Source organism: Pelodiscus sinensis, chromosome 14 (genome assembly GCF_052426305.1).
Source record: "Pelodiscus sinensis isolate ZL-2025 chromosome 14, ASM5242630v1, whole genome shotgun sequence".
In the NCBI taxonomy this organism is placed as follows: Eukaryota; Metazoa; Chordata; order Testudines; family Trionychidae; genus Pelodiscus; species Pelodiscus sinensis.
This window is the reverse complement of record NC_143065.1, coordinates 11,090,202-11,116,817: the sequence shown is the minus strand read 5'-3', so window position 1 is coordinate 11,116,817 and position 26,616 is coordinate 11,090,202. Positions and strand designations below refer to the sequence as shown.

Below are 26,616 nucleotides of genomic sequence, written 5' to 3'. Positions count from 1 at the left end.
GACAGGCTGGCGAAAGGATCCGAGTCCCCGCTCGGGGGCTCCCCTTCCATGCTCCTGGGTGGCAGAAGCCTTGTGATCCCGACAAGGCTGGGCCAGGATTCCTGGGGAGGCTCAACCCCCAACCTTGTTGTGGTTAGGGATGTCAAATCCCATTTAATTGGTTAACCAATTAAAAGGGGGAGGGCTGGAGTGCCCCTCCCCCCCCCCACTGCCTGCCCCTGGGCTGGAGCACACACTCCTCCCCCACCGCAGGCAAGAGCTGTTCTGACCAGGCCACCCAGGCCTGCAGCTGCTCCCGCCCCCACTGGTTCACCTTATCCGGGCTTACCACGTAACCATTCACACCCCTAGGAATGGGCTGGGCAATCATTTGTGATGGGGGAGCCACTCCAAGATTTTGGTAAGTGCTCAAGGACCACACTCTCCTAAGGAGCGGTGCAGGGTCTGAGAGGGAGATTGGGTGCAGACGGAAGCGTGGAGTAGGGCCTGGGGTGCAGCGGGGGTGTGGGGTCTGAGAGGGTGTTTGGGTGAAGAAGGGGGTTGTGATCTGGGGAAAGGGCTTGGAGAGGGTCCAGGAGCGGGTGTGGGGGCAGGAGAGGATTCTGGCTTGGGAGAGGGTTGTGGAAGGGGGGCAGGATCTGGGAGGAAGTTGTGACCTGGGGGACAGGAAGTTTGGGGTGACCTGGAGCATGGAGTTGGGGGGAGGGAGGGGCTGGGGTGCCAGAGGCAGGCTCTGGCCAGACGGCACTTACCTAGGTGGCCCCCGGCCAGCAGCCCTGCAGATCCCTGAGGCAGGATCGCTGCCTGCCACAGCCCCAGACCACTCAGAATGGCTAGCTGCTCCCTGTGGCTTTTTGCTCCGGGCGCTGGGAGGTGGGGGAGGCTTCATGTTCTGTCCCCAGCCCCAGCAAAACCGCCCAGCTCCCATTGGCTGGTCTGGCCAAAGAGGGCTGAGAGATTTTGCTGGGGGGCAAGGGCAGTGTGTGAAACCTCCCTCTGCCCCCGCAGAGCAGAGCCGCAGGGAGCAGCCAGCCGCTTAATGTGTCCTGGGGCTACTCTGAAGCGGCTGGCTGCTCTGTACCTGAGGATCCTTGTGGGGCAGCCCGCAGCCCAGATCAGGCAGCCCGTGGGCCGGATCCAGCTGGCTGGTGGGCCGGATGTGGCCCGCCCCTGGGCTAGGGTGTCCCCACTCCAGGGTGCTCCCTCCGCACTGGGTGTTTCCCTGACCCCCTGCTCACTACAGACACTTCAAAGCAAACACAATTGACTAGGCAACAATCTTAAATTGGAAAGCCAATAAGGAAAGAACGAGGCAGGCAAAAGCAACTTGTCGCTCCACCCTGTGCCACGGGGGCATCGCAACCAGCTGTCGCAGGAACGGGAGGGGCAGGTCGCAGCCTGCTGCTCCCGTGTCCCAGGCTGCTGCCCGGGCCCTGGCCATGCTGCTTGGATGCTGCAGGTCAGACTCTTGCTCTGTTGGGGGGGCGGGTGAGCCCTTTCCCCCAGCATCCCACCAGCTCAGACTTACAACCCCCTCCCCGTCTGGCCTGCAAGGCGACTTGGCCGGTGGCCGCTCCCTGCCCTGGGTCTTTGCCAGGTCCCTAGAGCCCTGCCTGGATACAGAATTTGCACCTGCATCTGCATCCACAGAAATGCTCTCACACTAGAAAGCGGGCAGCAGAGGACTTGCAGGGCTCTCCAGATCCCCCCACTGTTTCCCACTTTCTTACCGCACCCAGCTCCGAGCTGCTCTAGCTCCTGCCTTAGTTTTGCCTCTGGCGCAGCTCCCAGGTTCCTCTTCTGGCCCTTCAGGCTCCTCCCGTCTCCTTAGCTCAGTCCCTCTGAGGCAGCTCCAGCTCGCACGGAGAACGGGACCCCTGACCTCGTGCCACCCTCCTTGGCTGCGTGCCTTGTCAATCAGACTGACCGAAAGCATTGGGGTCATAAATAGGAGCTGCTAAGGAGAGTCTGACTTACCTGAAGGTGAGGAAAGGGATAAGCAACTGGAGATTGAGGGAGGGGGCTCGGGCATTCAGCCAATGAAATGCAGACAGGAATTTCAAACCCCGAGGGGTTTTCTTCTTCTCTTCTTTGTTTGAGATCAGAGCAGTTTCTTCCAGGTATGGAGGGAGATGGGCTTTCCCAGGAATGGACTTCTTGAAATGTGTAAGTAGGGAAAAGTTTAGATAGTCCGTCAGGTTTTATCATTTTTCTTGTTAGGGAGTTTGGAAATCATGTCTGAGCTGGTTGTTTTTCTCTTTGTAACCTAGGATTTGTGGGATTTCCCGAGTCTATTTCACTCAATGGCTTTTTAACACCCAGTCATTTACTCTGCTTGCAACAGTAGTTTGGATGATACAAGTGTTTTCCTTTTTGTTTTGATTGGTTAATTGTTCTGTCTTTAAGCCTACCTGCCTAAATCATCCAGGAGGAGCAGAGCTCATTGTTCTTTGTGGATTGCCTGTTTGTTTTCCCAACTCCAAGCAAAATGGAGGTTGGGGTAGGGGGGAGAGCTTTGCCTTAGGGAAGGGATTTCCAAATGATCTCTTCCCTGGAAAAGGGTTTATTTCATATTTTCTTTTAGTCACCTGGGTGATAGCAGCAAGCAAACCAGTCTTTGACTTTTTGGATCTCAGGGTTTTTTACAGAGTTTATTCTGCTAGCCGGGTCCCCATCTCTGCACTCGGTGTATCAGGTTGGGGAACTGAGCTGTGACATGGTGGTAGTGGTGGGATCATTTTGAGAACCCAGAATTTTAAAAAGCACACAGGTTTTTCTTTTGACTGGTTGCAAGCATAGTAAATGACTGGTTGTTAAAAAGCCATGGAGATGGGGCACCTGCTGCAAATTAGCCTCTACATCACCTTGAGTTGGTCCAAAACAAGCCAACATTTTACTGGCACTGGTCCGGAAACAAGAGAAGCAGGGAGCGAAGCAGAGGCTGGATCCTCTAGTGGTTAGAGCACCAGCCTGGGGCTTGGGACACATGGGTACAGTTCTGCCCTCTGCCTCAGTCACCCTGCGGGACCGTGGTCAAGTCATCTAGGGCCAGATTTCCAGAAGTTTCCAGAGGCCTGATGCCACCAAGTGCCTGTTGAGATAATCAGCATTGTTGTGCACCTAAATACCTCCCTTTTGTTTCTCTGGGCCAGCTCTCCAAAGGGAGTTAGGTGCCTAAATACCTTGGAGGGGCTGGGCCATTTGGCCTTGGCGCCCCATCCGCACTGTCCCAAGGGGTGTGAGGCTAACACAGGAACACGCAGGAGGCTTTGGGCATGTGCCTAAGACCGCCAGACAGAACAGAGAGACATCATGGGCTGCATCAGTCGGCCAGCCCTGCACGAGATAACAAAGCTGCGGTGCACATCCCCTTATCAGTGTTGTACAAATAGCAAAGCTGCACCTTCTTTGGGACACCTGCTCCCCAGCCCGGGGCAGCCCAGCCCAGGAGACGCTGAGACGTGGCGCAACCTGCCTTTCTGGGCCTCAGTTCCCCGTCGGGACAACGTAGCTAAGAAAACCGTCGGTTACATCTTTGGCCAGGGCCAGGCTCTAGCACCGTGCCCGCCCAGTGGGGCCCTGAATGCACCTGGGGCCTCTCGGCACAACCAGAATACAACAGTAGCTAAGCCAGTGCCCAGACCACCTTGCAGATCTAGAAAACCTTCCCTTTCTGGTGAGACACGGGACAGCCCCCAACGGGCTCAGAGCTCAGCTCTGACCAGTCAATGGTTTTGCTTCCTTGAAGAGTCCCCAAGATGTCTTGTGGGCCCCCTCCGTCCCCTGGGGCAAGGAGTCACGCACGAGAGGGAACCGAGAGAGCCAAGTCTATTCATCCGCTCTGCCCTGCCCCCTGGGGCTGTTTCTCCACAGGGGCTGAGTCAATGCGGGGCCGGCCAACTCCTGAGGAGCCCTCAGGGAAAGAGCCAAACCCTGGAAGAGCAGCATCAGCTGGTGACCGAGCAGGTAACAAACCAGACACATGGCTCTGTGTCTGACTTTCTGACTCATCGTAGCCTTTACGCTTCTCTGGAGAAGGCAGGTGGCCCAGGGCCATCACGGGCGGGCTCCTGCTATCAGCGCAGCTGCACAAACCTGCGGGCGTGGGGGAGGTCGCCGAAAGTCCTGACTGAAGTTGCATGGGGTGGAGCAAGGCACACGAAGGCAGGGTGGTTACATGCACCTTGGAGAGGCGGTATCCCCAGGACCCTGAAGGGCTGGAGATCAGCTGAGTTAGCCCAATGCCAGCGAGGGCGGGTAGAGCCCCTGAAATTCACTCTCTGCTGCTCCAACAGCTCAAGGGCTTGTTCAGACAGAGGCAGCAGCTGGAGTCAGGGCCCAGGAAGCTGCCAAGAGAGCAGAAGGACGAGTGCTCGGTGCAGCAGTGGGCGAAGAAATCGCCAGTGGTAAGAACTGCCTGCCTCAGCCCCGCGTTAGTCCAGCTGCATCTCCCCGCCCAGGAGGAAAGGCCGGGGGCGGTTTGGGGATGTGGGGCACAGGCAGCTGCGGGGTTGACTCCGAGGGTACAAGCCGCAAACCCAACGGGAGCTGGGTCCCGTTATCCGCCATGCACCCACAACCATCTTCGGTCTCGTGTGCTTTCTGCAGAACGCCAGAGGAACTGCCGAGCCGCATGAGAAACCTCTGCCGGAGCCACGGGCAAAGCGGCCGCCTGTGCCGGGGGACCGGGGCTTCTCCACCAGCACCGAAGACGCCCGAAGCCTCAGGCTGCAACTGCAAGAGAAAACAGAAATGGTACGGCCCTGCGCAGCCTAGGGAACGAACCACCCCAAGCCCGTGGGGAGCTGTAAATCCAGCTCCCCCCCCCCCGGGGCAGGATTCAGGTGGCCAGAGGCCGGGAATCAGTTTGAGCATCAGTACAAACTCCTCCCCTGCACCTGGATCCCCCTGCCTCGGATTCTCTGGCAGCCGCCGAAGGATTCTGCCGTTTTCGTGGCCTCCCGGTAAAGCCTGGCCACGTGCCAGAGGCCACCTGGGCAGAGTGCCGGCCGCGGGGTTTCTAATGGCCCCTCTGTGTTCTTCTCAGATCTCTGCCATGGCCGCTGAGATCCAGGGGCTGCAGCAAAAGAACGAGCACCTGATGAAAGGTAGGGTGGCAGTGTTGCCACGGTGCTGGCTGTTCTTACTGGCCCCTAGCTGCTGCTCCCAGCTGTACGGCTGGGCAGGGGGCACTGGGCTGGTGGAGACAGAACCAGGCTGCGCATTTCCAAATAGCCAGTGAAAAATGAAAGCCTGGGGCCTTTCTGCAGACTAGGGACTGATCCTGGGAGGTGCCAAGTGCTCTCCGTCTCCCCCTGCTTTAATGGGGATTGAGGACGCTCAGAACCAGCTCCTCAAGAGTTAGGAGCCTAAATAGCTTTGAGGATCTGAGCCCCAACACCCCCAAGAAGAGAGACTGTGTCTCTCTCAGGGTCTGACACCCCAGAAACTAGATGGAGAGGACATCGAGGCAGGGCCCTAGACACATAGGCACAACAGCCTCCAGGGTGCACCACACTCACGCAATACCAGGCCATGACAGGACGACATTAGCTGGGGTGTTAATAACCTTTGATATTCTCACCGTCACTTATACCGCTGCAATTTTATAGACTAGATTTCAACTGCCCCCAGCTCTTTGCTTTAGTCACATCCTGCAGCAGTGAGTTCCGCAGCAGAACACGTATGCTGCAATTGCAACCAGGGCCTGTTCGCTTTCTAGTTCCATCGGGTTCTCTGCTCCCTCTCCTGCTCTTGCGTTGGAGAAGGCAACGGGGGGGAGGGGGGCTCCGCTTGGCCATTCATGGGGTCCCACAGCGTGAGCTCCGTCCATCCTTGCAAGAACCCCAATAGCTGCAGGGGGGCTGCAGCTGGAGTTAGTCCCGTGGTCTAGCACCCTTGCCCAGCCTTGAAAGGAACTGCCACCTAGAGTGTTGCAGTGGAATTGATCTTCTGATGCCGGGTGACAATCTCCTTGCTCTTCTCCTCCCAGCGAAACTGCAGTTTCAGCAGCAAATCCAGGATATCCGCAGCCTCCAGCAGCAGCAACTGGAAAGGAGCGACTCAGACCGGGTGGTTTCTAGGCCCTCCAGCTGGCAGGAGTGGGATGGCTCTGCATATCCAGCTGGGGGCAACCCCTTTGCTTCCTCCTTCTGCCCCTTGCCCAGCAGAGAGGCCCCGTACCTCGCCAGGCAGGCAGGGCTGCCCATGGCAGGAGAGGAGCAACGTTGCTTCAGTTCTGAAAGCATCAGCAGCCTGTTCCGCAGGCCCCTGGCAGGGCCAGAACCCCCAGCTCCACTCAGCAAGCTCCCTGCCGCTCCCGTGACCGGGAAGCCGTCTCCCCCTTCCTCGCTGCCCCTCCCAGCTTCCTCCACAGCATCGGGGAAAGCCTCCCCCGAGGCCAGATCCTCCCCCGTGAGCCCCCGGAGTCAGCCGATCAGCCAGGCCCAGGAGTCCTCGTACACTCCCAAGGGGGCAGTGCTGCTCTCGCCGAGACCCTTCCGGGCGCAGCGATCCACCTCGCCCTTTAAATTCAGAGTGAGCCCGGAGCCCCCGGGGGAGAGCTGCGGCAGCTGAAGCGCCCTGCCCGGGGAGGTCAGAGGAGATGATCGCAACGGCCCCCTGCTGGCCTTGGAACCCATGAATCCTGCATGGCTGGGTCCACGTGGCTTTGAATGCTCCGCTCCGTGCCCTCTCCTCGTCCTCTGAGCTGTTTGCCGCAGAGCCTGGCTGGCAGGAATTGGAGCGAACGTGGCGTGTGCGCTTGGAAAGGGCCGTTCCCCCCCCGGCCGTGGATTCCTGGGGAGGGGCTGTTCTTGCACTCGCCAGGCCCAGCGTGAGTTCAGCAGTTCTCACCCGTGTGGTCTGTGAGCAGCAAATGATTCGACGGGCGCGCCCAGTTCTTGCCTCGCCCTCGCAGCTGAGCGCCTGCCGCTCGTGCAGCAAGGGATGCGACTTCCCTTCACCCTGCCTGCCTCCTGCTTTCGCTCGTCTCCTCCCGGGGGTGGACCATGTTGGCAGACGTCCCCCCCCCCCGTGTTTCCGCTAGGGCTGATCGCAGGGGTGCGCCTGGCACCAGAGCACGAGGTAGAGGATGGTCCTGGGGGTCAGCCCGGTCTGGGGCTGGTCCCGACACAGCTCTGTCTCCTGCACAATGCAGCTGTTCCCAGAGGGTAGGAAGTACCTCAGTGTCGGAGGAGCAGAGCCCAACCAGGCCTCTTCTGTTCCCCTGGCGACGGGGACCTCGGGTCTCCTTCCCTGGGCAGCTTGGCCTCCTGGGGGAGAGGAGGCTGGCGACAGAGAACCCTCAACACCAGCTGAGCAAGCCTGCTTAGCTCCCTGCCCCCATTCCCTTGTCCCTAGCCGCCCTGGCCTGCAGAGCCATCCTGCAACCCCCGCTGGGGGGCGGCACCTTTTGAATGGTCAGCCAGATCTCCCTTACCGCTCACAGCTGTGCCCCCAGCCCTTCCAAAGAGCCAGAAGAGTCGGGGGGGGGGGGGGGGCGACTGGCCGTGATTGAGTCCCCCAGGGAAGGATTTTTGGCATCGCCACAGATGACTTTGACTTTTGGGAAGGCGTGGTGCCCCCTGGAGCGGTGCTTGCCCCTCTCCCCCAGCCCTCCACGCCGCCCTGCGCTTGCTGTGAAATCCCCGTGGCATCGGGCTCTGGTCGCTGTCCCTGCAACCGATTTCTGCGGGGAGCCACTCCTGGCGCTCGCTGTTCTGCTTCCTGTGTGGATACTGTGTCTGTCTTCCATAAAGGACTGGCATGTGCGCTGCTGCCTCGGACTCTTCTTCCGCTGCGGCCCGAGGGCCGAATAGCCAGGAGGCCTTTTCGTGCTCTGAGCGGGACCTGAGGTCGAGAGCCAGGGTGGCCCCACCAGCTTCTGGGCCAGCCCATTGCGGTGCTAAGGGGGAGGCAGGCTCCCCAGTGTTTGGCATATGGGGGGGGGGGGTCCTTTTTCAGACCAACATCACTCCGCACCCTGCGATTCGCTCGCTCTTAGGAGTTTCTCCTGCCACCGCCGCAGCGTGTAAAATCAACAGCCCCCGCCAAGGTCCTTGTGGCCTCGGTTGTGAAACACCCAGTGGCTCCCCAGCTCCACTCTCTCCCATATTCCACCTCTCTCATGCAGGCCAGAGCTGGAACAAGCTAAAGGAGGCTCGCCATATAGGGCCTATGACACACAGGTGAGCAGTCCTAAAGGTGAGAGCAGTGCTGCACTGACACAACAGCTACTGCTCCGTGTGTACATACACACAGAGAGCCCCTGCATGCGTCTGTCCCCCCAACACCACCAGCAGGCTGGATTCTTTGGTGCCACTTGGAAGTTCAAGCATAAAAGACCAAAGAAACCCGGTTACTATTGCTCTGACCTCAAAACATGGCAGGAAATGACATCAAAGAGGCAGCAAACACGTTCTGAACAAATTCCTTTTATTTGTTTGGAGGGGACAAAGTAGAAGGGAAACACGAAGGTCTAAGCCAGCAGCCAGATGGGGGGCTGCAGGCCTGGGCCCTGCGCTACACTGACGTCTCCCCAAGGCCTTCCCAATGATGTCACTTCCTGTCTGGCATCTTGGGAGTGTGTCTCGCCTCCAGGGAAAGCTGCCGTGTTTTACACGTAACTCTCCAGGCTAATACCCATCTCCCGAGGGTGGGGGAGTGTTTTTCATTGACTGGGATCTGGGGGAAGCGCCTGATCACTAGGGTTGCAGCTTGCTTCGATAAGAGGACATGAAGGAAGAGATGTTGGCCTGATGGGCTGGCCTTTGACAACCTGCGGTGCTGGAGGAAGCATAAGACAACACAGCAATTGGTAGCAACAGCCCAGGCAGCTGGCAATGCCAGCGTTTCCCCGGGCTTGTGCCCGAATGGGGCCACGGCTTAAATTCCCTCTGAAGATTCAGTGACATCAGCACAATCGAAGGAAGCTGGCCTTGCCTGGACTCCGCCAGAGGTCACTCTTTGTGCTGCCGGGCCTCAGCTTACCCAGAGATCTAGGACTCACCGCTGACAAATCATGACTGGTGTGGAGAAAGTGAATAAGGAAAAGTTAGTTACTTATTCCCACAATAGAAGACCTAGGGGTCACCAAATGAAATGAATAGGCAGCAGGTTTAAAACAAACCAAAGGAAGTTTTTCATCACTCAGCGCACAGTCAACCTGTGGAACTCCTTGCCAGAGGAGGTTGTGAAGGCTAGGACTATAACAGGGTTCAAAAAAGAGCTAGATAGGTTCATGGAGGTTAGATCCATCAATGGCTGTTAGCCAGGATGGGCGGGAACGGTGTCCCTAGCCTCTGTCTGGAAATGGGTGATGGGAGGGATCACATGAGGATTCCTTGTTGTGTTCCCTCCCTCTGGGGCATCTGGCATTTGCCGCTGTCGGCAGACGGGATACTGGGCTGGATGGACCGTTGGTCTGACCCAGTGTGGCCGTTCCGATGTTCTTAGGACATTTCATGCCTGATGGGTCTGGCCGCCGTTCCCTACGGGTGGGCGGGAACAGACGGGAGGCTGTTGCGATGGCCACGCTGATCGGACCTGCCACACGGAGCAGCAGTCACACAAGTGCAGCAGGGGCCACACCCAGCCGAAAGCGGGTGAAATGCTCCTGACGTCACCAGAGCAGCAGGCCTGGGGCACGTGGCCATAACTACAGCTGGGCCTGCTTCTCCCCGGGCTGGAAGCGTGTCTGGGCCGCCCTGGCTATCTGGTATTTGATCCCTTGCTCTGGGGAGCGGGGACAACCCGCCTGGACTCCTTCTGAGCAAGCCTGGACCGCCAGCCTTAGCACGCGAGACACTTGAAGCTGGCTCCTTCCATCGATCTGGGCTCTTTCCTCTGCTCCTCACGCGCCAGCCCCCGTCTGCTCCTTTGCGCATCCATGCGCCTGTTTCCGTATCCTGCCCTCCTGCTGCCAGGGCGTCTCCACCCTGGCCAAGGCCCCAGGACGGGAGGGTGGGGCTCTCTCTCGTGAATTTCAGACACTTGCTCGCATGCTGTCCAGGTCACTTAGCCGGGACAGTCTCTGGCTTTGCTTCTCGTTCCTTGATGCTCCCTCTCCTGGGGGTCTCCGGGCAGCAGAGCGGATTGGCTGCGCCTCCAGGTCGAGACAGGACTTGGCACACGACTGCAGTTCCTCAACCCAACTGGGCTGACAGCCGAAGTCCCGGACGCAGGCAGGCAGCAGAGACATCTCCGGCCTCCCGCTCCCGCGGCTGAGCTCCAGTCGGTCCCCTGCCGCCTGGCCAGAGCGCATCAGGGGGAGGGACTGAGCGCGGTCGGCTGGATCACATGCCACCGCGCCGATTCCACGGGCCCTCGGCTGCACATCTCCTGCCAGTGCAGCAGCCCGGCCTGCGGGGCGTGGGGCCCAATCAGCACTCGGCCCAGGGCACAGCTGCGCAGATAGAGGCGCGCCTGTGGGGCGGGAGGAGAAGGGCAGCATGAGGCAGGGGTTGGCGTCGGCAGCGGGAAAGGAGCAGCCCCCAGGCCTGGCAAACAGCCCCCCCAGAAGTACCAGCCCATTCCGACAGCCCCCCACACAAGCCCCAGCGTCTCCTCTGCCAATCCCACCCATGTGCCACATCTCTCATGACCCCTTCCGAACGCCACCATGGCCAGCCCCCTGCTAGTGCCTGCTGGCCTCAACAAGCCCCTCAACAGCCCACTGAGCTGCCAACCCCCACGTGGCCCCGAGTGCCTATGGGCACCAGTGCCCTGAAAATGCCCCAAGCACGAACCCACCTTGACAGCCCCCCCAGCTCCAACAAACCTCCCTGCAAGCACCACCGCCCCTCTCGCCGCGCCCCTGCAAATGCCCCATGGTCACCTGCCTGCTCTGGGGCTGGTGCCTCCCAGATAAATCCCCCCCCGCAAATGCCCTCCCACCACCATCTGATGCACACGGGCCCCCTTGCCCCCTGTTCTGCCCATCCCACCTGCATGACGGTGAACTCCAGGCACAGCTGCTGGTCCTGGATGTCTCCTGCCGGGATGCTGAAGAGGAAAGGCGCGTTCCACACGGGGCTGGAGCCAGCTATGGACTTGGTCTCCTTGCTGTCGATGACCCGCCCGTCACAGTACAGCTGGATGACAACGTAGTGGTCTGGGGAGGGAATTGGAGAATGGGGGGAGGGGAACTCAGCGAGCGGGTTCCCTTGTGATCAACCCCTAGGCAGACAGGTTTGCTGATCGGGGAGGAGGGACACAGCCCAGACGTAGAGATTCATTAGGAGCACGTTGGGGGTGGCTGACTACGTGTGCCTCTGTGCACTTTTGAGGCCAGGGCCTTTGAACGTCATAAAAAGACACCAGAAGTCCTCTGAGCCTAGCTACTCTCTTCACTAGCTGTCTGCAGCATTGGTCTGGCAGGGTTCACAGCCCTTCTCCCGCCTGGTCCCGGGAAGGCAGCAGGATCTGCCACTGCTGGGCTTGGGGCAGCAGGAGGCAAAGAAGGGTTAGAAAGAACAAGGAGGAACTTGAAAATCCCAGAGCTGTGATCCTTTAGCCACATCTCCCCTGTACTGAAAATACCTTCATTCTAACCCAGCTCCAATGGGGGCAGCGATGGCCATGCTCATCACAGGCTCTAGTGCAGTGTTTCTTAAATTGTGTTCCACACAACGTCGCTATGCCGTGGAGAACAACGGAATTAAAAATGGCCGCCCTTAAAGGGACAGGTGACTCCCGCCCCTCTTCTCAATAACTTCCCCCCTGACCCTTTTTTTTTTTTTTTTGCTCAACAAAAATCCTTGGTGTTTCTCATAAAAAAAAATTGTTTGGCATTCCTCGGTCTTAAAAAGTTTAGGAAACACTGCTGTAGTGGGTGCCACACAGGACGGTGGGTGGCAGGCCGATGGGGCCTATTGCCGGGATGCCCAGACCCCATGCTCCAAGGGTTCTGTACCCGAGAGGGGCACCTCCCACAGCAGACCCTGTGACCTTTGAAGTGATACAACTGGATGTTCGATGACAGTTACCACCAGTATTCCCTGTAAGCTGAGTGCTTGGGCAGCCGCCCAGGAGCAATTCAGATGCTGGCCAGCTGTTTAGCAGCACACCACCGCTTACACAGCTGGCAGCATGTTTCCACGGATGGTGCACATCCACACATGCTGGGGTGTACATACATTTTATTCTGCACATTGGTGGAAAAAATTAGAGGGAACATTGGTCACCACCCTGATACTACTACTGATCCTTCCCAAGCACTACTGCCAAGGCCTATTGAAACCTGGTCTGCTCATCAGCCTTGTTGGAGGAGTCCCGCGGCACCACCCTACCTGGTGCCCCTGGCACACGGGTGAGCCGTCCCAGGTTCTCTGCCTTGCGGACCAGCACCTTGATGCGATTGGCCAGAGCCTGGTACTGGAGGAGAAGGAAGAGCTGGCCCAGAGTGGTGGACTGGGAGCACGCCGCGCCGTAGCTCACGTCAAGGGAGCTGAGACACTGAAACAATACAGACAGCAGGAGACAATGAAAACACACGCCACGCCCCCCCTCCCCCACCAACCGGCAGCCATAACGGGCAGGCCCGTCAGGAGAGGAAAGTCCTTCATATTCTTAACCCAGCCAAAGGATTCCCACCCACTTACTCCTCCCCCCCCCTCCGATTCCCTCCTGCTCAGCTGCTCCCCGTCCAGCTAAGGTGGCCTTGGCTGCACCCGGAGCTAAAGGAGGATCTCTTTGGATCTGCGGCCCCGACGGGATGCAGGACCAGACGCGAGCTGGTCTGGTATCCCACCTAGCAGGCCGATAGGGCCTGGAGCAAAGCTGCCCAGACCCCATGGTTCTGTAAGAGAGGGGCACCTCCCACAGCAGACCCTGGGGAATTCCACAGGGGTCCGGTGAGGGGGAAAGCCCTCCCCCTGCTTCCATATGGGTGGACTTCCACATCTCTGGGGGCCTGGAGGCATCAGCCAGAATGACCCACCCTCCCCGGGTGCTGTTCATTCAGCGGCACCGTCCTGACCTTTTTGAGTTTGGTTTTGGTGGTCGACAGCTCCCGGGTGTAGCTGGAGGCCGCCTCGGGGCACCACGTGGCCTGGGCGCAGGGGAACATCACTTCCCCGATGAAGGAGTCCCGGAGGCTGCGGAAGTCCTTCGCGTAGACGGCGAAGCGCAGGGTGAAGCCCCTCAGCTCCTCCAGGCGGTAGTGGCCAAACTGGAACTGCTCGCGGAACTCGGGGTGCAAGCTCTTCCTGCGCACGGCCGTGCGCTGGGGCTCGACGAACTTGGGGAGCAGGTACACCTTGACGTAGGAGTCCCGGCTGCTTCCCAAGCCCTTGGGCAGGTGGGACACGCCCAGCACCGTCACGGTGAGCGTGGCCTCGGGCTGGGAGTAGAACAGGATGAAGTTGAGCTGGGGCCGCGGTTTGGGGCTGGGGAGGCTCCTCGGCATGGTGGGCGACGGGGGCAGGCGGGCTCCCAGAACGGGCCGAGGCAGCAGGCTGCTCCTGTCAGACGCCCCGCAGAGGGTGGCCCGGCGCTGCCAGCTCTGCTGGCTCTGAGAGAACAGGCCACGCTTCTGGGAGCAAGGGATGCTGGGTAAAGAGGCCCTGCCGTGCAACATGTCCTGGGGCAGGCCGCCAGCCCCCGGAGCAGCCCGCGTGTCGCTCCCTGCGTCCGGCGTCTCCCCCTCCAGCTCCACACACTGTTGCTGGACGGGCACGGCGGTGGTCGAGGAAGGCAGAGCAGGCCCCAGCTCCACTCGAGCGCACGGCACCGCCGGCGGTTTCCTGTCACTTTGGCGGCGCCTCTGGTGTCGACGCCAGCACACGGCGCAGCCCAGGAGAAGGCAGAAGCACAGGAGAGCCAGCCCCGCGGCGAGGAGCACCTGCGAATGCACTGAACGGAGCGGAGCGGCGTTACCGGCCGAGTCCGGGGAGGGGCTCCCGGCGGAAGAGCGGGGGGCATTTGGCCGACGGTGCCTGGCCAGGGGGTGGGACATGTAAGTGATCTGCACCTGGCAATTGCCACCGCTAGACTGATGGGCAGATACGTCCTTCTGGGCCTCCGAATCCAGCAGCTCCCACCACTACTCCAGGGGTGGGCCCTTGCCCTAGTATCACCTGGCCCTTCCCAAAGGAGGCCAGTAGTGTGATCCCCATTATACAGACTGGTAAACTGAGGCCCAGGGTGGTGACAAGCCCCACGTCAGCCAGCAGGCCGGTGTCAGAGCTGGGGCCCAATCCCATCTCTACGATCTTAGGATCTGTGAACCAACAGGCTGGCGGCGATGGACTCTTGGCAACCGCCAGACGCTGCACAGCAGAGCCGGGGCAGTGTGTGCAGTTGGTTCCCACACAGCCACGGGCTTTAGAACTGGCCCAGCTCCAGGTTAGAGGAGCCTGGCCCCAGCGACTCCCTGGCTGATGCACCTGCAAGGCTGTTCCCCACCTGTGCCCGGCCCTGAACAGTGCTCCGCGCAGCCCCTCCCTGCCAATCCGGCTGGTGCCGAGCTGAGCCCATCGGGGCCAGTGGGATGGGCAGGGCGTGGCGAGCTGCCCAGCCCGCGGGGCTCTCTGTCCCCTGACACACAGAGCCTGGCATCCCGAGTGGGCTTCCGAGGGGGACAGCTGATTGCATCAGGCCTGGATCGCCTGGTGACTCGCTGGAAACGAGCCGGGCTGCCTGAACAGCCCCGGGGAGGGCCAGGCCGTAGCTGGACTGAACCTCGCTCCTGCCTGCCGGGGCCCTGGGTGGGGGGAGACGCCGCCCGGACAGCGCAGAGCTCGCCTGGCAGCGCCTGGGCTCGCGTCCCCGCCGAGGCTCGGACAGCACTGTCCCCAGGCCAAACGGGGTCCTGCAAATAGTCACGCCAGCCCAATCCAGGTCTCCTAATCCCTGCTCCCCCCAGCTTCGGGACAGAGCCAGTTGCCGGATTCCGTGCAGTTACTGAACCAAAGCTGTGGGCCCATCTCTCCGCTCAGCACGTGCCTGGAACGGTTCGTGGGGGTGGACGGAGCAAGGTCAGAGCGCCGAGCCGGGGCGTCCGCATCCACAGCGCCCCCTTCCGCCCCAGCCCCATTCCCGAGCGGAGCTGGAATTCTCGCCCCAGAGCCGCACGTCTGTGGCACCGCTGAAAGGAACCCGGCCTCGCCCTGCGCGAGATAACGGCCATGGAAAAAATCTCTTATCAGCCCTGCAGCCGAGCTGACGCACGGTTCAGGCGAGACACGTGACTGACGCCCGGTCAAACACAGAACCCTCTGTTCAGCCTCCTTCCCAAGCCAGGCCCTCCGGGGCTTCACTGACAGCTGTGGGGTGCCCCCCATCAGTGCTAAAGGAAGGGCCAAGGGCCTGGACGTAAGGGTGCCCTGCCCCAGACAGCAGCTGGCTCGGGGGGGAGTAGCACGTGGCCCTGCTAACAGCGCATGGCAGGGTCATGGTGGTCGTCACAGCTTCTGACCCTCCCAGGACAGCCCCGGATCCTGCCCCCCCTCCCCGATGTCCGGCTGCCTAGGCTGGTCCAGTGCTCGGGTGGCCAGCCCTTCCCAAGGCTCGATCTCAGTGGCTACTGGAGCCCAAAGGGGAGATTTTAGGCCACTAAAAGTCCAGTGGCGCAGCAGGGCTGAGACAGGCTCCCTCCTGCCTTGCCCTGCCTCACTCCCAGACGGGGATGGCACATCCCTGCTGGGGGTCTCCATGCTCTGTCCCCCCAGCACCGGCTGCATAGCTCCCAGGGAACAGCACCTGCGGCCCACGACAGCTGCTGGAGCACAGAGCCACCTCCCCACCCCCACGCACACCGTAGGGGCAAGAGGGATGGGCAGGGCCAGGGCAGGCAGGGAGCTGCCTTGGTCTTTCTATGCTGCCCACCAGGAACCACCCAAGCTAAGTGCCACCCAGCTGGAGCCTGCATCCCTCATCCTCTCCTGCACCCTAGCCCCTTGCCCCAGCCTGCACCCAAACTCCCTCGCCGAGCCCCCCCAGCACCCCAGCCCCGTCCCAGCCTGCACCCAAACTTCCTCGCTGAGCCCCCCCAGCACCCCAACCCCGTCCCAGCCTGCACCCAAACTCCCTCGCCGCCCCCCAGCCCCCCAGCACCCCAGCCCCGTCCCAGCCTGCACCCAAACTCCCTCGCCGAGCCCCCCCAGCACCCCAACCCCGTCCCAGCCTGCACCCAAACTCCCTCACCAAGCCCCCAGCACCCCAGCCCTTGCCCCCAGCCTGCACCCAAACTCCCTCGCAGAGCCCCCCCCTCCAAACCCTGCACCCCAGCCCGGTGAAAGTGACTGAGTGTGTGTGTGTGGGGGGGGGGGGAAACAGGTACGGGTGGGGTGCAGTAATCAGGGTGTGGCCTTGGGAAGGGGCGGGGCAAGGTGCTTGGGTTTGATTGGCCGGTTGGCAGCCCTGCCATTCACACCTGTCGCCACTGCAGGTCGGCGGGTGGAACTGCCACGTGAGAAACCTTCTCCCACCCCCCACCCGGAACTGAGCAGGATGGTCCCAGCCCCACCCACTGGCTGCAGCCTAGAGTGACGGGACACGCTGGCCCCTCATCCCGGCCTGGGAAGCAGGTTGTGGGGCCGCTTGAGTGCCAGAGCCGATCCACCTGAGCTGCCCTGGTGGATCTGGATCAGTAGGTTCAGTGGGTCCCGTCGGGGTCCAAACTCCAAGCTTTGGAGTGACCAGGGCAGGGGCCCATCGGCCTGAAATATTTCAGGTGGGTCCCATGCTACTGGCTTCCAGCCAGCTTCCGAACAGAGATGGAAACTTTTAGCTTTAGTGCTTCTACCTTTAGCCTCATGACATTAAACGATTCGGGGGGGAGCCAAGTGAGTCTGTAACAGGAAAAACTCAAACAACGAATAGTCTAGTAGCACCTTAAAGACTAACAAAACCTGTCGATGGGACTGTGAGCTTTCGTGGGCACAACCCACCTCTTCACGACATTAAATGAGCCTGGAATTTGGACGCTGAGAACGTAACCAACACCAGGCCGGATGTACCGAGCTGGAGGATCTCCTGGGCGCAGGGCTGGAGCAATGGAAGATTCGGGAGAAAGCAGAAGGCAAAGCAAAAGGTGCCTGGCCCTCCCGGTCTGAAGAGGTGGGGTGTCCGTACAGGCCTTGGGAAGGAGATGGAGCTAGTCCTGCCAGCCAGAGGGAAGAGCTAGAGAGAGTCTGATTCTGGAGGGTGCACTGGTAGAGGTGAGGCCTGGTCGAAGAGCGATACAGGAGATGGAATGTCAGCAGGGGGGAAAGCAGCGGCCGACACTGTGGGACTGTGCTGCGGCGGGGTCTCAACATGCAGATCTCGTCTGCCCTGAGTGATCTGTAGCTCCTTTGTTATTTGGGAGGCGGCCAAGCAGCTTTTACTGCCTGGCTGCACAGGGACAGGCCTGGGAGAAGGCGGCAGAGGTGGGGTGGGCGACATGCAAGGGATTACGTTGCAGTGCAGAGTGCAGAAGCTAATACTGGGGGCTTTGCCGCTCTGGGAAGGCGAGGCAGACAGGCCGGTCTGCCTGGCGCGGCTCCTCTTGCTGGTGCGTAGCAGTGCCGAGCCCTATGTTTGGGGAGCTAATGGGACAGGTAGGTGCATCAGTGGCAGAGGGCTTAGACTCTCTCCCATTCAAACAGCTTTCCAATTGGTAGCCACTGACGCCACCTCTCCATGTGCTGTGCGGCTAGTGGGGAGAGTCTCTATGGGTTGAGTGCACTGAGGATAAGTAGGTGCAGTTCTTTCCAGGGCTGATTTTGGTCCTGGAAGATAGTATAACGGGGGGGACCTAAGACCTGGATGCAGCCCCCAGCTTCCCTGGATCCAGCCCCCAAGGCTCAGAGCTCCCCCCCAATATTGGGGAGCCTATGCCAGCATTCCAGCCCCGACACTCCACTGTGGGCTCAAGCACCCAAAATCTACTAGCTTGCGTGTCCCTAGGCTCTGGTGTGTGAGGGGCCCGTGGGAAGTGTCTGTCTCCTTCTCAGGTCGGGGGCCACGTCAATGAGGGGTTGTTTGATATTTTTGCTTCTCACTTGTGTGCGGCCCCCGACTGATTTTTCTATGGGTCGGCGATCCGACCCACAGAAGGTTCCCCGGCCCTGTACTATAAGTGGCTGGCTCCCTGGGGAAATTGACCGGAATCGCTTCTGCCATTCAGTTAACCCAACAGAGCTATTCGGGAATAGCAACCTGGCTAGACAAGCCCTCCAAGGGGCACTGCCCAAAGCCAACAAGATGCAGAGAAAGAGGAACTGAACGCATCACACAACAGGGCAAACACAAGGTTGCCTAGATCACATCCACGTCGCACACTGCAACCCCATAGGTGCATGGAACGGGGCAGAAAGTGGCACTGCGCACCGAGAGCCGTGGAGCGGAGTGTCTGGGAGGCGCTAAAACTGGTCCCAACGTCGAATCAAAGGCTGGGTTCCGCGTGAGAAACAAGCAGAGGAAACACCCAGCCGGGCTGCTGAGGGACGGGCCAGAGAGCCCAAATTCCAGGGCGAAGGGTTTTTTTTAAAAGATGCAGACGAATGAGGGCAGAGAGCTTAGGAAAAAGGACTTTTTTGCACATCTACACCCTCGGGGATTGGGAAGGAGAGGAGGTTAAGAGGTGTGGTGCTACCCTGAGAAATGACTATACAAATGGGCCCTTATTACTTAGCAAATTGCTCTCTCTGGGTAATGGGAAAATAATCACCAACTCCTTATAGCCCTGTAGAGCCAGGAAGCCTATAAAGAAAGGAATTGGAGTCTATTCTGCCCTCTTATGCCACCAATAGATTTTCTAAGCAAGAGCCAGTTGCAGAACTGATGTGTGAGGCAGAAAGCAACCCAACTTAGATGCAGAGCTTTCTCTGAAGAGACCATTCTTATCATCCAGTCTGGCCCCCTGCCTGGCACAGGCCAGAGTCCAGTAGTCACTGGAACTTGGGTGCTTGTGTGGCCACTTAGGAGAGATTTTGATGCCGCCCCGCTGATTAGCAGAGCGCTCACAGCTAGGTTTTGTGTTTCTGTTGGTGATGCACATTCACACATGCCTCAGGGCACATAAAATTTATTCCACACACAGATGGAAAAGCTCAGAGGGAACACTGCCAGAGTCGCTCACCCAGTCAAGAATGCACCAGGCAGTCAATACTTAAAGCCCCCTTTGCTAGAAAATCTGTTTACTGGCAAACCAAGCCCCGTTGAGCTGAAATTAACAAGACACTAAACACAGAGCCCATGATTAAATATTTAGTCCCCTCCCCCCCGAACAGAACCCCCCTTCTAAAGAAGCCTGAACAAATGAATTTTCAAACACAGCAGCTGTTTCAAACCCCTGTGACAGGCCAGGTGGCACAAGGGTGACACTAGCCATTGTTATGCCCGCAGTGGTTTCTTCATTGTCCTTACTATGGACTCCAAGATAGGGTTTTGCTCAGCTAAGGAGGCCAGGGACCGGCAGAAGCAGGTCAGCCCCTCCTCTCCCTCATCCCCTCCCCCATGTTGATGTTTGGCCATACTGCTACAGGGACTAGACAGGAGGGCACCAGACCCATGTTCTAGTTTCAGCTCTGACACTGACTCGCTTTGGGCCCTCAGGCAAGTCACTTAGGATTTGGGATTTTCAAAGGCACCTAAGGGAGCTGGGCGTCTAATTCCCCTTTGAAATCTCAGCTCTATCCCCTTGCTGCCTCAATATCCTCATCTGTAAAGCAGGGAGAGCGACCCACAGCCCGGCTTGTACCAGGCATTGAGTTCTATGGCGGAAAAGCAGCTAAGCTCTGTTATTGATGGATTTGTTAAACAACACGGACTTTTGTTCCACCCCCAGCTCCCCATCCTAGCCCTGGCATCCTGAGTTCCTGTAACACTCCCTCCTTTCTCTCGTAACCTTGAAGGTGTTGATTTGGATTAAAGATCTGCCAGATCCGAGCTGGCACGCTGTCAGCATTAGACAGGGCTAGATTGCCGTCCTGTTCCCTCTGCCACTTTGGCTCCGCAGAGGAGCTAAACCAAGCCGTCTCCTCCTTGGACTACTTTGCTTTTCTAGGCATGTATCTTACACAGGAGGGGCCCCATCACAAAGCATTCCACAGGCAGCACCCTCGCACTGGACACCTCGCACACAAACCAGCGACCTCCCACGAGCATGCCTGCAACGGCAAAGCCAAGCGCTCCCAAGTCCATAAAAACAGAATTCAGGTTGCCTGTGACACCTTATTTTGCCCACTCTTTGTGCATTATAATCTTCACTACTCAAGGTCACACGCTAGTTTTTCCAGCCTTTTCCAGGACCCAGAAGGGACGAGGCTCACTGAATGAGCAGTTTCCCGATATTTTGTTTTATGCTGTGTCCTTACGGCACCAGTCCTTCGTTACGGCACACACAGTGCTGAACATTGCTCCGGAGGCAGAATTGTTCATCTCCTCGTGGGCTTTTCTATGGCACTCTCTGCTCTAGCAGGGTGCTCCACAAACATAGTTCACATCCCGGGAGTGAGGGGTGGTAGTTACGGGGAAGGAAGACCCAGGAGATTCAAGTCAGAACTTTCTACTAATTTTGGATGCTCGATTCAAGACCCCCGGGGCCCTGATTTTCAGAGTACTTGAGACGTTCCCCCACAGCTCACTGACTTCAGTTGTGGCCAGCTGTGCTCGGCACTTCTGCGAATCAGAGCCCAGGGTAGCAAGTCAGGCTGCCAGATGAGAACCACCCAAGAAGTGACCACCTGTGACGTCTCATTTAAATGACTTGGCCAAGAATCCCACAGGAACTCTGTGGCAGACGCAGAGACAGAATCCAGTTTCTAAAGGCAGCATTTGATTCGACTCCTCCCTCTCTCTTCCTGCGCCCCCCTGACGCCTTCCGAAACAAGCAAGACAGGTTCCTGTAGTCAACAGCCTCCTTTGTGACACAACCCTAGAACAGGTCCCCATTCTGTGCACAGAAAGAGGCCCGTGAAAAGAACAGTCTGTGGTCATGCAATTAAAGACTGTAGAATAATGCATGCACACAAGGGGGCTGAATTAGGACTGCACAGACAACCTTAATTTTGCCAGTTGCTAACTTGTCAGCGATGTACTTTGCAGCCTCAAGAGTATTTTTATAACATAGGAAATTACACCCTTGCAAAAACCCTACTGTTGCGGGGGGAGCGAAACAACTAATTTCCTCCCAAGCCTCGCCCTTGGAAGTGACTGATCCAATTTCTCTGAAATTTCCCAAAGAAAATCAGCCAGAAACCCAGCATGGAAAATGCCAGCCCAAGTGGTAAATCTTTAGCAACATCATAAGCAACTGAAAACGGGGGTTTATAATGGAAAATGTCAGGCATCCTTCATACCAGGCAGCAGCCCCATCTATCATCTTTGAAGACAACAGAACAGTACAAAATCCTAGTTCTTTAATCCTGTCGGCCTCCGATTTTGCTTTCGAGGCAGCTATCCACACCCCTTCTACCACTGTTTGCAACCAGGCCTCTTCTAAGATCCCAGGACGCCTCTACATGGGTCCCAATGGGCGCCCCTCTGAGCCCTGCAGCTGTGTCAACGCACCGGCTCCTACTTCAGATTCAGCACAGGCGTTTGCCTCAGCGCGTGTGCGGAGGCTGCTGCCGGCCCCACATCAGCCCTGTGCGCGGGAGGGCAGTTGTTCATTGTGCTTCCCGAGTTCGCCTTACCTGCTTCATCGTTCTGGCTTCTGAGCTGCGCGGGGAGGACCGACGCGTCCCGAGGCGACCCCAGGGGGGCTGACATGGGGACGTCTGTGTGCAGTGTTGCCTTCACTTGTCGGCCCAGATACTGGAGAGAGGAGGGGGCGGAGGCGGCGTCAGCCAGGGAGCGAGACAAAGCTTGCAACGTTTGAAAGGAACGGAATGAAGCCACCAAAGGACGCTCCTGTGCGGGGCAGGAAGGGGGGAGCCAGGAGGACTCTGCTCTCAGTGGCTCATTGCCTGGAGAGGCTGGGATGGCAGGGAACAGGCGAGGCTGGCAGCGGCACAGGACTCTGGCAATCGGTGCTTGTCGGCTATCCAGAGGCCAGGAACCGCTCCAGGCTTGCAGAGCTGAGCAAACAGATGGAAAATTCCACCTGTTTACTCCCCTGCGATCCCGGGGAGGACAGGCTGCCCGGGCCCAAGGGCAGAAGAGCTATGCAGGGATAGCCTCTGGCACAGGAGAGTGTGGCCAGAAACACTTTATTAACTTAAGTCTGAACTCTGCCAGGATCTTTGCTGCGAGGGGAGGGCGAAGCTGGCTGGGGCAAAGCCAGGAGAGCCATTCTGGGCTGGGGTAGAATAGAGCATCCACCAACATCTACAGCTCCTGCTAAAACAGGTCCTGGTAGAACCAAGAGCCCATCTCCCCAACAATCTCTATCCTGTTAGTAGTTACCATGCTGAAAATGCTTCCCCAGCCTCACCTAAGGGCAGGCCCAAGTCCTTCAGCCATCAGGTGGGCTCTACAGGTTTCCTGCATGACCTCCGGCAAGTCACTTAGTATCTCTATGCCATAGTTCCCCGGGCATAAAATGTGGGCAAACACTACAGACTTTGACAGAGGCATTTGGGTTGGACAGTCACTACAATGGAATGGTCCTGGGGTAGAAACCTGCAGATCATTTTAGCTCAAGGATGCAAAGTTTGAGCTGCATGAACACCTGCCTTCCTGGCTCCTGAGACAGAGACAATGGTCTTGAGTATTATAAGGGGAACGTGGGGACAGAGGGACCAGCTCTCTCCGAGCTTGCGGAAGTTGGATCTGCTAGTCCAGTGTTTGTCAACCAGCGGTATGAGTACCCCTAGGGGTACTCGAAAGAAGTCTGGGGGATACGTCAACACAACTGAAATGTGGAGAAAACTGAATTTTGGTTTTAAGTTTTACAGCGCTTTATTATTTTTGTACTTTTTATACCCACAAATTTCATCACCTGCCCAGCTACGATTAAGTTGTTTGAACAAATGTGTTGCAAGGATAGATTTTTTTTAAAGGGCACTTTATAAAAAAAGGTTGAGTAACACTGCGCTAGTCTGAAGATGTTGGTAACTTGATGTAAGAAAACTGCTTAGGCAAAGACTGCAACTTGCTAACATGTTACTACAAAGCATGTTTTGTTCTGTCTGTAATCAGACCTGCCTCTTACTCTTGCTTATTATCCTTTCAGTCTCTGTTCTTTGTTCATAAAAAAAATCCTTTTTTCTTAATTTTGCTACAAACCATCTCCCTACTGCTATACTGAAGTGAAGCCTACCTCTCCCCCTGGCATGTGCACTGTCTTTTTGGAGGCAGCGCTCGTCACAATTTCTGCAAGAGCCCACTCGGGAGCTTGGGGAGGTTCAGGCTGGAAGCTTTTGCAGGCTGACAGGTGTAGCCAGACAGACCAACCCCCCATATCATCCATCTTATTTGCCTCTCTGAAGCATACAGGGCAGAGAAGGAGCAGTAAAATCAGCATAGTCTATGCTGGCTCATCTGATCCTGAGAGAGCGATTAAGGCAATAAGCTGGCCTCGAGGCTGCGAGAACTGCCCCGGCTGGCACCCATGTTGATTCGAACACACACACAGTCCCTGGGAGAGGAATTTCCCACTGAGAAAAGAATCCCCAGTAATTCCAATTTAGTTATCTCTCTTACAAGTGTAAATTAAGTTCACAACTCCCTTGTACGAACTGGTCTCACAAAAAACAGACCAGCCCCATTTGGCATGACAGATAAGAAAGAGAAATACGTGACCCCATGAGTATAAAAGATGGGTCCAGCACACACTCACTTTGAGTGTCATTCTACCCTCTACCTGCTGGTCGGGTTAGGTGTTTGACCTCCCGAGGTTCTATGGGGATGTCCACCTCGTATTTTCGTCTTTCCTAGGAATTGAGGGACCGGCCCTGGCCTGACATGCTGGAGTCGAGAGGCACAGAAGGGGGTAAAAATTGTACCTGGATGTGGTCCTCTGTCTTAAGTGTACACAGAGAAAGAGTAAGCTGTTACTTGGTACCATTATTTCTATTTTTCTATCTTTATCTTCTTTGTAACCATTTTTAAGATCTATATTTTGCTAGCAGTTAAGAAATAGAACAATAGCCATTGCAACCATATGATTTATAAGCTTCCTCAATAAACCTGTAACTGTTTAAGCTTTAACCTGACTCCTTCAGTTGCTGTAACAGAACCAAGAACAATTTAAAAGAACTTCAGCCGGTCTTAAGGGACAGATATAGGGAGCCCTGACCGTCGGCTGACAGAACAGGCCAGAGAACTGACACCTACAAAGCGCTCTCTTTTGCTAAGGCAGAGGGGTCCACAATGGCTTGCAGCTGTGAGCATCCTACCCAAGATGTCTCACTCTCCTTATGTTCCATGATAACACTTGGCCAATTCAGAATCACAGGAAGGCCCATCTTTCAACATCAAGTTGCTGAGATTGCATCCATCTAGTGGTAACACTTGGGAACTGAAAGCAACTGGAACTTCTGCTCAGCCCAGAGGCATACAAGTCTGGAGGGAGAGCAAGGTGTCAGGAAGTGTTCTGGGGCATGCCCGCTCGGTATCTAAAGTTCCCAAGGAAGGGAAGCGAGCTGCAAAGTGGCTGAAGGGAGCCATAACTCTGAGTAATGAGAGAAAACCAAGTAAGGGCTTCGAAGGGAAACAGGAACGCAGCACTCAGATGTTTAAAAGTAGTCTAGAAAAAGCACGCAGGACAGGGCTTCCTCCAGCAGTGTTCTTTGTGCCCTAAACTCCCATGGGCTTAAAGGCAAACAGCTCTTCGCTTTGCAGGACTGGGCTGCTTGTGAAAGCAACAGGCCTGCATTGAGCCAGAGAGCGAGAATAGGACTGCTACAATAGCACCCAAGAGGTATTTTTCCTTCTCTGGTTTCTATTATGGAAGTTATGTATCTGCACCAAGTGCCAGAATGAGCCAACTTCAAGAGCAAGGCCTTCACCGGTGACAGGTAAACTCTGATGTGAAGGGATTGGAACCAGTTTCCATCCAACAGCCAAACGGGTTCAACAACTGGAAGAACAACTCCAAAGTCTCTGGTGTAACTAGAAAATAGTTGGAAGGATTCACAGGTCTTATAACCACTGAATGAGCAGCACAGCCGGAGGGATTTGGAAAGCAGTTCCTGCTGCCCACATCTAGTTCGATGTGTGTCACAAATTGACACTTTTCTGGTTCACTGCCACCCAGGAGACACAAAGGCTGAGGTAAGAACGCTTTGCAGATCATCCAAAGATGCTCAAACACATGACAAAGCTAAAGCACCCCATGCTGCCGTGAACCTCTGCCCAGAAATTGCAGAATTCTGCAGCCACACCCAACACCCAGTTGTGAAAGAGGTAACATCAAGTGCTGTGGTCCAGTAACATGCCATGTAAATTATCTTGTAAAATTCCGCTCAAAAATGAATGAGCAAAACACATGTAAAGTTACCGCAATAATGTAAGAAATAAAATACATTTTTGTTCATTACTATATTGGGATAATTGTGTGTTAATTTTTAACAAACTATGGTAGTTTAAAATATTGTTCCATTCATCTTAAAATGCCTTATCACCACATCGGCTGGGTTACGTCTCTTCTCAATCTGCATACTCCATCAACGGGGGGACCAAAACCAGACCCATCTTATCTGGTAAGACTGTGAGGTAGAGACACGAAGACCATCGCAAAGAGGGATTCCCAAAGGAATGTATATATGACAGGCTCCGGCCTTGAACTGGAACCAAATGTAAGAACCCAACAGAGAATCTAGGGAACATCACACAAAAGATGAAATAGAGCTTGGAAGATTTGTTCAGGGATCAGCCTAGTTACTGACAGATCCGTATGTGCAGTCAGGTATTGCTTGTAGTTTACTTCCATTTTAGAAGTGGGGGGCATTTCCCCCCCACGGTAACAGGTGCAGAGGAATATTATATTTTCCTCAGAGCAAAACTAAGACCTGGAATCCACACAGGATTAAAATCCTACCAATTTTGTGTCTCAACATTCCAAACTCATTTTAAGTTCTCTGACTAGTATTCTTTAAACTGGATAGAAAAAGGTATCTAAGAACCCAGGTATTTTAAACACCTTTGGCACATATGGCTGGAGGTAGTCAGAGGCGGGCGGGTGGGTGCCTATGTCTGCCTTTCTCTCTCAGAAGAAGCCAGCTCATACTGGGATGGAATGTGTCTGCTGGTAAACGCTGGGAAGCAAGTGGCAGGACTCAAACTTGGATTCCTGGCTTTACCCCTGATGTACGTGTGGCTTATGGCATGTCACCTTGTCTGCTCGTATCTGTTTAGCCTTCTTAAAAATGATACTCACCTGGTTGATCGGGCGGCTCCAAGGTTTAATGTCTGCCACGTGCTTGGCAATGATCTGATGAAAAGCATTACAGAAGTGCAAACGGTTCCTGGTGGTACTGAGACTATGTGATCACTCGACGATTGCCTGTTCTGTTCATTCCCTCTGAAGCACCTGGCACTGGCCACTATCAGGAGACAGGCTAGATGGACCATTGGTCTGAGCCAGCAAGGCCATTCTTATGTCTCTGGCCCCTTACCCTGTGCAGATCTGTAAGGGAAACGATCAGCCGCAATGCCATACACACGGCAGCCCTTAAAACGACTGCACCTTCCCTTTGTGTTTAAAGAGCCAGCTCGAGTCCAGAGCCCTGGGGTGGTACGTCT

General features: G+C 56.7%; 2 protein-coding genes across 7 annotated transcripts in view; one reads left to right on the top strand and one right to left on the bottom strand.

Annotated features, from left to right (window-relative positions):
- LOC102460040 (uncharacterized) overlaps nucleotides 1-7,773 on the top strand; it is a 41,224-nt gene extending 33,451 nt beyond the window's left edge. For 4 of the 6 annotated variants that reach the window (XM_089781955.1, XM_089781953.1, XM_075897440.2 and 1 more), the window contains exons 25-29: nucleotides 3,874-3,966; nucleotides 4,296-4,406; nucleotides 4,609-4,755; nucleotides 5,048-5,108; nucleotides 5,993-7,773. In XM_089781955.1, the coding sequence (XP_089638081.1) occupies nucleotides 3,874-3,966; nucleotides 4,296-4,406; nucleotides 4,609-4,755; nucleotides 5,048-5,108; nucleotides 5,993-6,576 (996 nt within the window). In that variant the 3' untranslated portion in view covers nucleotides 6,577-7,773. The remainder of the gene's footprint in view (nucleotides 1-3,873; nucleotides 3,967-4,295; nucleotides 4,407-4,608; nucleotides 4,756-5,047; nucleotides 5,109-5,992) is intronic. The other 2 variants (XM_089781957.1, XM_089781956.1) reach the window with 1 other exon arrangement.
- A 1,512-nt stretch (nucleotides 7,774-9,285) lies between these two features.
- Nucleotides 9,286-26,533, bottom strand: LOC102460518 (synaptotagmin-5-like). The gene is made up of 5 exons (XM_075897445.2): nucleotides 21,624-26,533; nucleotides 12,980-13,854; nucleotides 12,291-12,456; nucleotides 10,947-11,113; nucleotides 9,286-10,425 (listed from the first exon to the last, which is right to left on the bottom strand). Exons 1-5 carry the CDS (start codon nucleotides 21,697-21,699, stop codon nucleotides 10,264-10,266), a joined length of 1,446 nt encoding a protein of 481 aa, XP_075753560.2. The 5' UTR covers nucleotides 21,700-26,533; the 3' UTR covers nucleotides 9,286-10,263.
- Nucleotides 26,534-26,616: the final 83 nt, after the last annotated feature.

Excerpts from the sequence above, each read along its gene's own strand:
- LOC102460518 (XM_075897445.2), bottom strand. The coding sequence starts at position 21,699 with ATGTCAGCCCCCCTGGGGTCGCCTCGGGACGCGTCGGTCCTCCCCGCG. Across the intron at positions 12,457-12,979 it reads CCAAAACCAAACTCAAAAAG|TGTCTCAGCTCCCTTGACGT; the intron begins GTCAGGACGGTG and ends GTATTGTTTCAG. Across the intron at positions 11,114-12,290 it reads CCGTGTGCCAGGGGCACCAG|ACCACTACGTTGTCATCCAG; the intron begins GTAGGGTGGTGC and ends TTCCCTCCCCAG.